At 41.2% G+C, this 15,583-nt stretch overlaps 1 protein-coding gene and 1 long non-coding RNA gene across 3 annotated transcripts in view; one reads left to right on the top strand and one right to left on the bottom strand.

Annotated features, from left to right (window-relative positions):
* The window catches only part of AFF3 (ALF transcription elongation factor 3), a 336,480-nt gene that overhangs the window by 124,332 nt on the left and 196,565 nt on the right, over positions 1–15,583 (bottom strand). For both annotated transcript variants that reach the window (XM_065061339.1, XM_065061340.1), the window contains exon 7: positions 13,095–13,146. In XM_065061339.1, the coding sequence (XP_064917411.1) occupies positions 13,095–13,146 (52 nt within the window). The remainder of the gene's footprint in view (positions 1–13,094; positions 13,147–15,583) is intronic.
* LOC135579359 (uncharacterized) lies at positions 492–3,673 on the top strand. The gene is made up of 2 exons (XR_010472269.1): positions 492–1,575; positions 2,133–3,673. It is a non-coding gene; the product is annotated as an uncharacterized LOC135579359 (long non-coding RNA).

Below are 15,583 nucleotides of genomic sequence, written 5' to 3'. Positions count from 1 at the left end.
CTGACGGTGAAGTGCAACACCAAAAGTAGATTTTGTGTTACCTCTGGAAAGACAGGACTGTCTTTTCCTTTTTGGGAAGCGAGTACACACTTTAATGGAGGGACATCCTTCTTGATGGAAGTGTTCGAGAAATTCAGAGAGAAATTCAGAGTGAAAAAAACTAGTGATAACTTACACTACTAAAGGATTTTATATCAGTGAGTCAACACTGAATTAAAGCCTGAAAATATGTGAAAAAGATAATCAAAACAAAAACACATTCAAATTTGACTTTTTTTTTAAAGCTTCCTTGTCTGATTTGCTGAGAAAATCCCCAAATAGATAATTCTGTGACAGATAACTGTTATGATTATTAATTCCACTGCTGACATTGAAATTAAACTGATTCTCAACATAATGGATGAGTAAATAGCACATCGGAAATTTTCAAATGCTTCCACATTTCCTATGCAATCAAAAAAAGAACTCCCTCATTAAATAATACACTGACAGAAAAGGCAATTTGATTAAATAAAGCTACCTGCCAATCATGCTGAAAGTTATAAAAGGAAAGCATTTTGTAGCTAAGTAAAACTTTTCTCCATATTCTCTCTTTCTCTCTTTCGCGATCCTTAAAAAGAGAAGCAATGGGAAACTATGTGCCCCAAAGGAAGATCAGGGCAATATGTGGACACCTGACAAAGGAGTTAAAAGTTACTCTTCATCCCAGTGATTCACCATGAAGCAAAGATGACATGATGGAGGAATCAAGGGACAAAGGAAAAGCAGCAGGCAACGAGGCATACACACTAATCCAGGAACCCAAGCTGCAGTGGGTATATTCAGGTATCCCTTGCTCCATGTATTTCTGTATTTATTTTCTGTTTTTCAGGAGGCATGTTTTGTGGGGTAAAAGTGGAGAAGGGAAGGGCCAGCAGAGGTGAAACACAAGGAAAAATGAGGCTGCAGGTGATGAACCTGACAAAATCAGGGATGGGATGGTAGGAGAGCACTAGAAGGGCTGCAGCAAGAAAGAGAGAGAAAAGCAGAAGAGGTGGTGGATGGCATGGGCTGGAGGGCAAAGGACAAGACAGGGAAAGAGAAATCAGAAATCATCTTGTGCATAGGGCTTGAGGTGCCCAAGGATCCCTGGAGAGCGGGCAGGGATGTAGGACTGCAGATGTGCTCAGCAGGGTTTGTGCTACGGGGCTCCCTCCACACCACCCACAGGGCCCCCACTACCAAAGCAGCAGACACATATTCTCCTGCAGCAGCAAATGAGGCCACGCATTACTCAGCGGCACGTCAACAACGGTGGGGTTAATTTTTTGTGCTATTTAATTTCACTGACTCTGTGGGCTGGGAAGAGGGCAAGAGTTGTGTAACACAGTGTGATTCCATCTCTGAACATCATCGTGTCTGGTGGCCAAAGACAGGAACGGGGCCTGGCAGCTCACTCTCCTTGGCTTTGGGAGGCAGTAGCTTCTCAGGACATCACATACTTAATTAACTGAGCTAAGGAATTGTGGGATCAGATTCATGCAGCTGCTTCTCTGCTGGAAACCAAGAGTGTCAGCCTGGATCGCTCTGTTCTGGGTGAGTCTTTAAAGATAATGTAACTCATACGGAAGATGTTCTTTGAAAAGAACCAAAGATTTATTTGGATAAAACTCTGAGTGGATGACAAGTGCATGCAAAAAAATGAGATTTTAATTTTTCTTAAGTAGAAAAACATAAGCGGCTTGAGCAAGAGGAATTTGCTTTCCAGCTAGGCACCAAGGCTTTTATGTTCTTCAGGTTGCAGAAAGTGAATTCATAGCTCTGCAACATCATTGAGCCAAATGGGATCATGCTAAAGACGTACTTGGCCACTTCTGCTTGATAAAAATAAATCAATTTTAAAAGAAGGGCTGTTGCTATTTATAATCTTTCCATAATGCCTGGGGATGATGGTTAAGTTATCCACCTACTGCGGTCATAAAGAAATACAGGCAAGTTGGGAATAACATTAATATTTTAGGTCCCTCTACCAATCTAACTTTCACAATCCACCTCTTATTGTTTATGTACAATGCATGCCTTTGTATTTATTCAGTCTTCTGTTACTGCACCTCCAATCTTCACCTTTCTCTCCTTATTCCACTGTCTCCCAGGCTTCAGAGCTGGAAGTTTGGTTCCTGACTCCTGGCTACGCAGCATCAGTCACATGAGGCTGCTGTGGGTGCCGCGGGGCTCCTCACATTAGGACACTTGCTGAGGAGCAGTATCAGCCAACCACTCTTAGACAGCAATGAAACCTATGGGAAGGGCTCAGGGAGAGGTTTCTTTCTCTCAAAAACAAAGCCTGAAAAATTTAAGTACTTCAGAGGAGGAAAGGCATCCCCCCTCGAGTGACCGTGTGTCTCCTGCCCTCGGTGCTGAACCACTGGCTGACCGGAGCTATGCTGGGATTACTGAGCTTTGGGATGCGACGTTCAACATGCCAGCTGCAGTTTGATGGGTGGGGAGAAGAAGCAGACCTCCATCCTGACAAACTCAGGTTCCTCATTTCTTTTTCCCTTGGTCTCCACGTGCAGTCACTCTGCAGCAGGTCACTTTTTTGACATATATAACTCATCCTGCTTTACTGAGACTGCACACAGTAAAGCACACAACTCACAGGGAAAGGATTTTTAACCAAACTGGAGATGGGCAGCATAGCATAAGCACGAGTCCAGGTACCCACAGGGATTTCTGGTCTTTCAAACAGTAATGCTGAAAGAAGTCCTGCTGGAAAGCATCATGCTTGTCTATAATCATTTGCAAGATCAAAACCTTATTTTGTGGCAGAGGAAAAGCCCAGGGTTTTTTAGATGTTTCTTTCATGTAAGTCTACAGAAACTGCTGTTGCTTACAGTGATTTCAAGTATTAAAGAGTTTGTGTCTCATATTACATTTATTGTATAAGTTATAGGGGAAATGCGGATTTCACATGAGAAGCCACATGAATTTTTGTCGTAAGTCCAGCAGTTAAAAACTGTACAGACAAGAGTGATTAAATTTATTTCTAAGGCTGCATTCTGCAATGTTCTGGGGTTACCAATCAGACCTTTTTCTCACTCTTTGCTGTACTAGGCCTCCTCCTGAACTATGTCAAGGCAGGTGGCACGTTTGGGCTGTCTGCCTCATCTCCCTAGGGAACCTCAGGACAGAAAGTCCCCTCCATCCCCCTCAAACTTCAGCCATTATAAATGGCACAAAAATTGATAATCGAACAAGTACAAAAGGGTAACTTGCTCATCCTTTGTCTGCATCATGCTATGAAATACTTTTACGAGATTATTTGTGCTGATTTGTCTGCTTTGCTTTGATAGTAGGAAAGCTGATGGTGAATGCACAGGATTTTCACCACAATTGCACTAAATTATAATACAATCAAATACATAGTAAGTCCTCATGCTTATCAGGAAACAGATCAGTTCTGTTTTAATTTAGTGTACCTGATCTATTGCACCTCCTGGGCTGTATCTCTGAAGAAATATGTCAAGACATTCCTTCTCTGTACCTACAATTGCTTACAGTTTATACCATGAAAGGGGGAATCAGCACAAATGAATCCTGACAAAATATCTTACAAAACTAATAAAAATCAGCATGTAGAAATGCCAGCTGTAATTGGACTATTTTGCCATAAAAAGTCTGTGGGCCAATCAAATCAGTTTGTTTTTTGTTTTTTGTTTTTTTTTTTTTCTTGGAAAAACTTAGCTTTTATCTTTGTAAGTCAGTGGTACAGTTGCCTTGATTTTGGAATGATCTGTAAGTATAACCCTTTTGAATTTCAGGAACAATATACCTCATCCAAACCTTTGTCCTGATTCATCTCCAGCTTTGATAGCTTCAGTGTGTCACCCTCCTTGCTTGTCAAATCTATCATCAATTCTAAATTGCCAATAAATATATTCTGCATCTCTTTTGGGAGATGAAGCTTGTCTGCATGCTAAAAGAAGAACAGACTGCACAGAGCCGAGATAGATGCTGAGACATAATATTCTCACTCTTAAAATACCGCAGGTGAAATGATAATGTGGAAATATTCTTACCCTGAGGAAGGCAGACTCCACTTGTAGCTTAGCAAATCAAAGACTAGAAAACTTGCTTGCAATAACATCCTAGCAAATCCAAAGAGTTATTTTTTTCGTCCAGTTAAAAAATATCCACACTCTGACATTTAATCCAGATGCAGAGAATAACGCAGAAGAACTTCAATAATCTGTTTAGTTAGGTATGAAAAGTAATTTCTCATGAAACTGTCAGCTTGCTACTATAAAGGCTTAAAAAATCATAGCTATTCATAGCTGAACAGTAGAACTTTTCTACACCAGAAAACTTATCAGCATTTCAGCATCTTTCTGTATTTTGCATGGCAGATGAAAAGTTGTCCACCAAGCTTGAAAAGTATCTTTTTTTTCGAGTTGGTCACTCTCTGAGAGAAAAAAGTATTTCTTTAGATTCCCTTAACTTGGTCTTCATAGTTGTAAAATAAGCTAAAAGCAAAATGAGGGAACTTCTTGTTCAAAATCTCACTTTCTTGTAATTAAAAAAAAAATAACTATGTACCAACAAAGTAGAAAAATAAGGAACTTCAAATTCCAAAATCTTTCCATTCCTGGACGAGCTTTAGTGTTCAAATGTTAATAGGATGCCTGCATTTAAAAAAAATAAAAAAATCTACATAAAAAAAACTTGGCCCGTATTCAGGCTCAAGAGTCTGTGAAACAGACTTTTTCCATACTATGACCTCAGTCTTAGGATTTCTCTTTTGCAAAATGTTAGCTATTTTTCTTGGCTGGTGACCAGAACCCTGTATCTCTATTTCTCCACCTCTCACCCTCCTCCTCTCCCCACTCTCCAGGCACACACACATCTCTCGTCTTTCCATCACCCAGTGATTCAGCCCCGGGACGAGGTAACCCCCTTTGGCTGATGGGACATGGTGATGGTGTGGGAAAAAAAATCAGGTTATGAGAACCTGGAAGTATCAAATGCTCCCAATCATCTTTCTCTTCTTTAGGACCCATTTTATTTTGTTTCCCTGCCCAAAATCTCTCAGCGAAGCCAGCAGCCCCCTGCACTCAGCAGTGGTGGTGCCCCCACTGAGCATCAGCCCCGGCAGGTTTCAAGTTGCAGCAGCTTTTGCCCAGGGTAGAGGATTTCCAAAATGTGTTACCCTGGCAACCAGGAATTTTAGCCCAGCAAAAACACCACCGCGCACATCACGACTCCAACATGCGAGATGCTGAGCTTCCATTTATCATTTTCTTCAGAGAAAAAAATACGGAGCAGGGTTGCTGGTGCCTGCCTTCCTGGCAGCATTTCCAACAAAATAGACTTCTTCCCAGGTATTCGCATCTCCTGATTTTCCTGGCAACTCCTCTTTAACCACCGTATTCGGAGCTAATATATAATACATTCAAAATTCCCAGTTAGTCCCTTACAAATGACAAAGTCCAACGAAAACAGTGCCTAAGAGAAAAATAATATGCTTTTGGTGTAATACAGGAAAACATTTCCTCAAGTATGATAATATTTAAGCCGGTTAAATCGGTCAGCTTTATTCTAAGTGCTGTTAAATGTTACAGAAACATTTTTTACTTCTTATAAAATTACAAATAACGCCCAGCACTATAGTAAGTTTTCCAATGGGACAAAAGCTGCTGTTTCGAAGCAAGGGCATCTCTTGCACTAAACCACTTCTGCCTTCAGCTTTGAGACAAGGGTGGCATCAAAATGAGGGCAGCTTCCCGTGGCTAATTATTTCTCTCTCCAGCATACAGAGTACAGGTAGAGAGTAAAGGTGAAGGTGCTAAACAAGAGGGCCTGGATCAAGTGGACTTTATAAACAAAACTCTGCACTGAGCCCTGCAGTAATATGGGTGTTTATCTCAAGCTATTTGTTATACCTGGTAAAAGAGAGGGCTAGCATTTAAAAATAGGACAGCAAAGGCCCTATCTCGCCCCACGTAAGTCAATCACAAAACTTCCCCAGGACCCACTGTTGCTTTTTTTTTCAACATTCATCTATCCCCATTCCTGTTAACATCTCAAATAAAGCTTTTTTGTTTTTTTTTGTCTGACTTGGACTCAACAGAAGCTAAATTTTGTCCCAGGAGAACCACCACTGCAATTAAGATCAGATTTGGCTTCCAGGTATTTTCTTTCTAAACCAAACCAATAAGCCCCATCTCATCTGCTTTTGTGGACATCATGTTTTTAAGATCTTTTAATATGACTTCGTATGTTATTTAAAATTTTTGACCTGTTTCATCTTCAACTGCTATACATCTATAATTTTTTCCACATGGCAAATTAAAAAATCACCAATAATACCAATCCATTCTTCCTCCTTAACTTTGCTAAACGTCAAAGACAGATTCAGTCAAGACCTGTGTGAGAAAATGGAAAATGTCTTCCAAGGAAATGTCTTTATAGCATTTGAAGAAAATAGATTTGTTGGTATCAACTTACAATAGTTTGTTGTGAAGTATCAGCAGCATTGTACACTGCAAACAAAAAAATCTGTGCTCAGAAAAGGTTAGGAATCGGTAGGCAAAGTTTACAACAGCGTTGTGAAAACACAGCAGTGGGTCTGACACATCCCACAGGTGAAACCAGTATGTTTCTTGGAGTGAGAAGTTACAGTGGGATTGTATTTTTTTAATGGCCTATACATTTCATACACAGAGAAATACTCTGCACATGTACTGAGGGTAAATCTTCAGGGGAGAGGGCAGAAAAAAGAACTGTTTCATGGGAATTTTAGAGCTGAGGAGTATGTTTTTAGCTGTTCTTGCTGGACTGGCTGAGCAGAGTGACAGTCTGGCAGTGTTAGAGGATAGCTCTCTGAGCCGAGGCTCAAGTAAACAGGTGGAATAGTGCAATGAAGCCAGCCTTCTTCTTCTGCCAGCAGCTTGGTTCATGGATAAACATTAGACTTTCACTTCTACAGTTTTCAAGACCTCCATCACTCTGAAAAACACTGCCTTCATTCATCATTTTTTCCTTCTTTTTTTTTTTTTTTTTAGCATGGTCTGTAAGACTTCTCTCAGAAACATCACAGATGTCCATTAAAAGCCATCGATGATACAAGGCATTGACGTTTTCAGAAACAATACATATTAAAAATCAATGTAAAGGATGTCATTTCATATTGTTTACCACCCCTTGGAAGATGTATTTTTGGGCAGAGGAGGCCCATCTGTGGCTCACAAGCAAGTTGAAATACTCATAGTGGCCCTCAGTAGAGCCCACAGAGTCACTGAATGAGGCATTACTAAATCACTGGCCAACACGTGTCTGCTGCAGGCTCCTTGCCATCTAAAATGCCCCAAACTTGAGCTGTGGAAGACTGTTTGGGAAGTAGCCCTGGTATCTTAATCTGAAAGCTGGAAGTGGAATATACCCCAGAAAAATTTGGGCAACCCTATTCTTAGAACAGAATTCCACAGTTGCATGGACTTTACCCTTTCCATTGTCCTCCAGACTCATCTGTGAGCTCTTTTCTAATTCAATTGACTTAAGCCATCACGGTCCTTTTGACAAACAAATAGAACGATACCTAAGATGTACCTTTTAATTGAAGTTGGGTGACTGCTGTCCCAAGAAGCTAAGATTGAAACTGAGCGGGGAGGATGGGATTGTGGTGATGGGACAGGGGCTGCTCGTGCTCACCAGGTCTTTGAGTGCCCGGGAGAGGCAGCAGCTCCTGCCCTCCCGTTCTCCCCAACCCTGGCACTCCTCAGGACATTTAACACTTACTACCCAAGTCTGTCTTTAAACGCTTAAACTACCACTCATTTCCTTTACTGTTCTGGGTGAGTAATCCTTAGCCATTTTTACAGAACATTACAATTTTCAACACTTTGTACAAATATTAAAGAGATGATGGTCTTCATGGCGGTCTAATTATTATTTTAGGTGGGGGAAAGCCAAGGCTAAATTTAACTTGCACCAGGCCTTTCGGCGAAGTGAGGTGGGATTAAGGCTCTTCTTCCAACTCCAGTGCTCAGACAGGCTGCAGTTGTTGCCTGAGAGACTTATGGTCCTGCTTCAAGACCACACATGAGCCAGATGTGAGAAGCCGAGCTCTCCTGGGGCTAAAAGCAGGACAGTGTGTTGGCTGCACTCGCTCAAGCTGACCTCCTGCATCTGAAAATGGTTCTCTCTGTTCTCTGGAGGCACCTTGTAATCCTTCTGCCTCAGTCTTCCCATCTGTGGAAGGGGAAACCAGCAGCAGCTTTTGGCTGTTGAGTAACTATCATCTGAGTCACTCTGAAGATACAGGGGGCAAGACAGAAGAGAGGAAGAAAAAGCAAGAAACCAACAGGACATGCTTGTGCCAATACAGACACAGGTGGCATCAAACAACAGTCATGTTGCTCTGAGCACCCGTTTCCTATTTCCTTCCTCAAGGAGAATCAGGGTGATGAGACTGATTAGCAGCTGCTGGATGGCCAAGAGACTCTAGCACTAATCTTTGCCAAATGGGCAGCTTGGAAACTGCTGAATTTAGTCCTCTTAATGAAGATGTCCCTGAGAAAACTATTCTCCAAGTGATGCTGGGAACCAGTGCAAGGAGGGAACAGAGCCAACATCTATTTCTGCCTGGCAAAAGCAAAGAAGTAAACACACACCCAGAGATCACTGAGATTCTCAGAGAGTATTAGCAAAGGACAAAACTTGCATAACTGCCATAAATTATAAAAGCCTCCCTCAATCTTGGTTAATTCTCTTGTAAAAAGGGAGGGAAAAATCTGGAGCAGCTCAGCATGAAAACAGTTGTGGGAGGGATAATAAAGAGACAGCACAGAGGTATCTAGTTGCTGGCCCTGATATTATTAAGTAAGTGCACTAGAAATGTCGAGGTAAATGCATAGCAGTGAATCACAGTCAGGCATTATTAACCTTGGGTAGTCTGAACTGGAAATCATTTACAAACACAAAGGTACTGAAGAACATCACAATAGACAGTACATCGAAAGTCATCCCAAGAGCAGGAGCCTTGCCGAGTGCTTTGTGTATTTGTGCCACTTTTGAATTATTGTCATATTTTGCATGTGAGAGGATGGAAGATCTCAGACCCATGGGTCAGAGAGGAGTTTCTGTGGCACCACAAGGTCCTCCAAAACACATGCACCGGGTGGAATCACTTTTTCTTGCACAGAAGTTTTATAAAATTAAAAGTTTAAATTTCAACGTTCCAAGGTTTACCGAAAGGATCTAATTCTGCCAAGGAAAGATTAAATCCTGCACCTGAAAATATTAAAGAACAAAAGAGCACTCATTTTTAATGCCTTCCCAGCTCCTTAACACAGCCGTTCAGATTATGACTGGTAAAACCAACGGGAGAAACGATTTTAATAAAAATCGGGTGTGCTTAACAAAACGTGTGAAAGTTTTCTGACCACTGAAAATTGAACCGTCTATCAAAAAAACAAAAGAACAAAACAATTCCAGGTATTTGTGAACATTCCTAAAAGTTTACAAATGCTCAACAAAGCTGTAAGCAGATGACCCATAAAGAGCTGTATATATTAAGAGTACAGCAAAAACAAAACCCTTCAAATCTAGAATTCTCATGACTTTAAAAGTATTCAGTTACAAGGAACATGAATCAACTGAGGAAGACTCCAGACAGTTTAACACTTTTGTATTGTTTGCACCTTTTATCGCAATTTTTCAGTGCCAGCTCAAGCAATTATTATGTGGTACAGGCCATAGGAATATCATGCAAAAGGATACAGCTCTGCTCAGACTTCCTCTCTGCTTTCGCATCATTCTCCTACGAGCTATCTCTAGCATTGTAATAACTGCCCTTATTTATCTGCGTCATTAGGATGTTGCATCAATTAATGCCTATCACCTAATGCTTTGTGTATTTGTGCTTCCTTAATGTTTAATATTATTATCAGTGGAGAGCTATGTCACACCATGTTTATATAGGGAGTTAATACATACAGGAAAAAAACGCTATACATAATGCTATTCAGAATGATACATTTACCGTACCCAAACCCTTCCAAACAGATGACTGTGAGTCCTGCACTCTAAATTTCTATACTATTGGGGGTTACAGGTAGCATGTTTAGCCCTGGGGCTCCAGGTCACAGGGTCATATCTGCTATTTGCGGACCTGGAGCCCACTGGACAAGACAGGAGAAACGCCTCGAGGGAAGACTTCATGTAAATGCTCAGTTCACAAGCACCTCACTGCCTGATTCAGGAGGGTAATCAACCTGTCCTTTGAAGCTGCATAAATAATGTTTGGATGGAGGCAGTAAATCTGCACCAAGGATAAATTAACTGCCATTGAGTCATATAAGCTTGGCTTGAGTGTGTGGCTTGTAACATGCCTGAGGAAAATAAAAAAGACATTTGTAAGAAAGAAACATTAATTTGCTCCTCCCTGCCTTTTCTGTTATTTTTATCTAAGCCAACATGACTTGGTTTGTGGGATTTTTTGTTGCTGTTTGTTCCATTTTCACAGGCAAACACTGATCCATGGTGATACGAATCCACAGTTCCTCCTGGTCAGGCATGAATGTGCCAGCTCTTCTAGGTCAATGTCCTCTTTTGAGCACCCCTGCCAGGAGATGCCAACCGAACCCCTTCAGCTCTCTCAGGAGAATGACACCTCGCAAGAGGGTGCAGGCTTTTTTTGCCCACAGGGATCCCTGGCAGCTTTTGTGCCCCCTCGCACACCTCTTCCCTTGCACTTCCCCACCATCTCCACGTCCGCAGGGGAAGAGCACATCCATTGATGTAGACAGACCCCAGCACATGTGCTAACGCAACCGTGCATACGTGTGTGCGGCAAGTCCTTCTGGTTGTGCACCTTGTGTGTACACAAGCTGAACATCCCCAAAGGAACAGAGAAAGTCTGTATTCACGACTGCCTGAGAAACAGGGATAAAAGTCTGTCCTAGAAGAAGGTGAAAAAGAGAAGGAACCTGGGGAAGGCCAACAGAAGGCAGTAGAAAGAGAACTGGGATGTCAGTGTGCACCCACACATCAACATGAGTTAATTTAGTTCACTGTATCACTCAGGTATCCAGCCCTCTATTCAGTAATACAAACATTTTAGTTAATAGCTGTTGCTTGTATTGTTCTCCCTTCTTTCTCACTTCTACTGTTTGACCTCTGTTTTTCTCTTCCACTGCTCTCAGTTTTGTATCTTTTCCTGAAAATTTAGTGTTTGTCGTTCATTTTCCTCCTTTTTAGCTGCATCCCTCTCATTTTCTTCCTCCTCTTTTGGTACAGCATTTACTGGTTCCCTTCCTCACATCATCTTCTGCCTCCTTTGCCACACAAACGATTTCTCTAGCGAGAGGGGCCTCTGCTTCTTGAACACAGTCATTCATCAGTGGTAACCAGTTGTTTCTACTAAAAATTGCTCTGGGAACCAGTATCTGCTGTGGGGTAGCCCTAGCATATAGTAACAATTTAAAGATAAGCACTATAAGTCTACTATATCTAGCAGACAGCACAGTTTCAGATGGTTGTACTAAGATCTCTTATTAGGAAAGGAACTTTTCAAGCCTAAACGGATTCTAAAGTCTGCTGTATCTAATACAGCACACTATATAACACAGCAGGCAGTCTCAAACCAAAACCATAAACATATCAGGGAGTATGTCTGAATCCAAATTCTGGATTCAGAGACACCCCTATTGTGGGTTTAGAGATCTTACATGGTTTTAATCTGATGAAGGAGAAGAAAGGAAAGTAAAGAACATTACTCATGAATAAATCACTGATTAACTAGAAAAAAAACAACCCACCACTTTGGAGGACAGCTTATGTTTTACATATTGCTAAATATCAGCAAAAATAAATGTGTTCATTTCTCCAAAATACCTCCAGATGGCATTAAAACTCTTCTTCTTTTGGTCGTTATTGTGATATAATTTTAAAAAATGATAATTATTGCAATCAGTCTATTAACCATTCCCAGTAATCATACTATCAGAAGGTATAAGGCTGCTAATGCTTAATTAATTTAATAAGTTTGGCTAAATATGCTCACATATTGTAATTACATTCCACAACACAATCTGCAGGACTAGTCATTTCTTAAACCATGTCAAATCTTCTTCTATATTCATTTCCAGAGGATTTTTAATGCGTATTTGCAGCAGAAATCAAAACATCCCACAATAAATCACCATTATTGTACCTCCTTCTGTGACTACTTTTGGACATGTAACAAATGGTGACACCTTGTGAGATTTACATGATATAATGCTCTGAATTTAAATAACATGAAACAGAAAACATAAATTATGGGTAAGATGCACTCTAAAATTCACATGACTGACTGTTACAAGAACTTCCCTCCCTCAAATGAGATTAAAAAGGTGAACGGTTTAGCAGAAATTCATAATGCTCCTGCCTGGTAGATATTAAAGGAATTTACTTATCTAGCTCAGTTTGGGAGATGGATGCTGTTTATTTTTTTTTAACTTGCAGCCCATCTGTTTCATAGACTGGTTTATGTTGGCAAAACAATTCAGTCCTTTGTATACTAGAGTTAAAAATGGTAAAAGCTTCTATTGTTGCAGTAGAGTGAAGGTGAACACTGATGTATTACAAGTGCCTGTTCCTATCTATTTCTCAAATTCTTTTGTTAATTCAAAATCACCACCAAAATAGTGAGAGACCAGAGATAGCTGTAATTGGATTTCAAGTAATTCAGAGGTGAAGCTGCAGACTGCAGCCTTTTAAAATTACATCAGTACATCAAAGGCATATGTGACATGATGTTTTTTAGCTAGAGTGACAAACTCTGGCAGCATTAAGGTAATGTTGAAGTCAAGTTGTAAAGGCCAGACTTGCACACCCACAAAAATCATATCTATTTAGCATGATGTGGAGCCATTTCACTTGCAAGGATCTTTGACTTACCAGCATGCAAATGTTCTAGGAATAATTAATGTTTAGTCATTATCTAAAAAGCCATTTCAAGAAAAGCATCAGTGAAAGAGCTTTATTTTAATGAAAATGAACAAAGTCTATTTTGCTCAACAAATCTGATAAGAACACAGCTGCCTTCTCCAACCTTTAACACAAAAGTGACTTACGATGTATGGGTTGCGCTTTTCTCTGGACTCCTTGGCTCTACATCGCTTTTCCCTTTAAAAGAGAAGAAGAAAATGACATCAGAAATGGGTCAATATGGAAACTGCTTAGATGTGACACGTCCAACCCTTCACTCATTGCTAACACTGGCCGCTCTTGCCACACGTGCAGACTGCTGCCGAGGCAATCACGGGGCTGCGGGAGCATTTGCAAGCAGGGGTCAGCCCTGGCTTGACTTTTCTTGTCACTGTCACACAGACTCTGGAATTGTCAGGCAAAAAAACTCCACAAGAAAGGCTGTTTAGAGGATAAAAGCTTTACCAGGGATAGCAGGCTTTGGGGCAATGGAAAGGATTTCTCCAGGCCTGTACAACTCTGCTACTAAGAGTGTACCCCATCCAACACGCACATGCTCCAAAATCTTGCTCCAGGAACTGAAATTACTTCATATGCAACAAAACAGCACCAGGAAAGCCTGTAAGGTAGTGATTAGGACAAAATTCTGCCAATGGATGTTTTAATCCACATTCATTTTGATAGATTAAGGATCTGATTTTCAGCTCCTGTAAGTGGGGTCTGGGGAAGTCCTCTTCACTACGTTGTATATTTTGGCTTAGGCACTCAACCCTAGAAGCCAGGTACCCCAACGTTTGACTAGTATCAGAGGCCCAAGGGATGCCTCTTCACGTTTCCTTACAACTCACATGGGTCCTGTTACAGCATGTGTGCTTGTGATGATCCCCTTCTTGGGTCCAAAATAATATGCCTGCCCAACACAACTTAGTTACATAGCATAGACACCAGGGAAGCAGGCTGCTAGCTGATGGGGTGGTACGGCTTCTTCTAAGTCAGGTCAAGTCCTTCCCTCTCCTTTCTTCCCCGCATAGAAAAGCAAGGCTGATGTTTGCTGTAATTATTGCTCTCTGAGTTACCTGAGAGAGCTGCACTTTCGTGTAAGATTTTTGTTTAGCTCTACAATGGATATACAGGGCATAAGACTCCACCTGAATCACCTTGAACTTGAATTCTGGACCTAGCAACTGTGCAGCTGCTTCTCCTCTTGTGTGTCGCTGGATGCTAATAGCTGTCTACACAGGAGTTTATGTTGCCTAGCAGACAAGGAGGCACAGAGGTTGAGTGTGACTGGTTTACTGATGGATGTGTTTTTCTCCATTACCTTTTAATGAGCTTCGTTAAACCAAAATGCACCTGTGCCTTCTGAAAAAAAATGTGAGAAGCGCTTACTTTAGTCAGGCTGTTTCGCTGTTGTCTGATTTTCTGCCCAGTGGCTTGGGTTGAGTGGGTTTCGGACCAGCCCCCAACCTATTCCATGCACGTGAGCACTTATGCATCATCCATTTGCTGCTGACCAAGTCCTCACCCTCTGTTTCCGTACAGCGCTGGGGTGTCAGCAACAGCTGTAAGAGGCACCTCTGGAAAACTTGCCTTCAGAAGAGGTAAGGTTTTGCTTTCAATGTCATTCCACTGATGTACAGAAGCAAGCTGGAGAGGACTTACTCTAGACAGCAACCTTCTGGAAGCACATGTCTTATAAAGAGGTTCTGGGTATTGCAAACACTTTGCTGTTGTGCTTTTAGATCTCATCCTCCTCTCTGGAAGGGTTTGTGTCTACCCAGTGTAGATGCCTAAACTTTAGTGAGCAGGATGGGGAAAGCTCTGGATGACTTCAAAAACATCGATGCCTCTCTGTGGACCTTTAGGGATGTTAAGCACTTACTGTGCGAGAACAGCTAAAAGCACCTAAAATTTAGGCATGAGTTGGGCATCCACACAGGATGGAATACATCCACTCCATAATCTCTAGGTCACTTTTCACTTGTAGCTGAGACCTCAGAAAGTATATCCAGATGATCAACTCACTTGGTTAGAAAGTTGTTGCCACAAGATATGTTTGTCAGCCTTAGGGTGCCTGAAGTCCTGGAGCTCATCTGCATTATGGTAATTTGGAACAAGAAACCAACAGTAACAGTTGGCGTATATTCAAAGATTTTCTATTTGTAACTTGGACTTTTTATAAGTGATGAATTATTACCATGAACGCTGGTTTGTTTGAGTGTGAAAAGGAATATGGATTCCTGAGTGCTTTGCCAGCAGAGTTCACATCAGTTCTACTTTCAGCAATGTATGTTAATGCAGCAACAAGGGAAAGAGCGTAAGTACTGTGAGGAGAGAGAAAAGGGAATCTCTGTGATTTAGCCAAACTGGATATTAATGAATTACCCTACAGTAAGCATTTGCAGCTGCTTTTATGCTAATCGTCACTGAACATGCTTCTGTGCAGAGGGGGAGGATGTAGCCTGTACAGATAGTAGAAGCACATCAGTCCGGCCTATCAGAGTAGAAAATCTGGCCATTAATGCTTTATCAGCTCTTACCGACTTTGTCCTCACTTGACTGAATTATAGACATTTTAAAAATGTGTATAGACTAAGCATAGTACAAATATAGTATAGATAAGATTTTTGGATAA

This window comes from Columba livia, chromosome 1 (assembly GCF_036013475.1).
Source record: "Columba livia isolate bColLiv1 breed racing homer chromosome 1, bColLiv1.pat.W.v2, whole genome shotgun sequence".
Lineage (NCBI taxonomy): Eukaryota > Metazoa > Chordata > Aves > Columbiformes > Columbidae > Columba > Columba livia.
The sequence above is the reverse complement of the archived record's forward strand: the minus strand, read 5'-3'. Positions and strand labels throughout refer to the sequence as shown.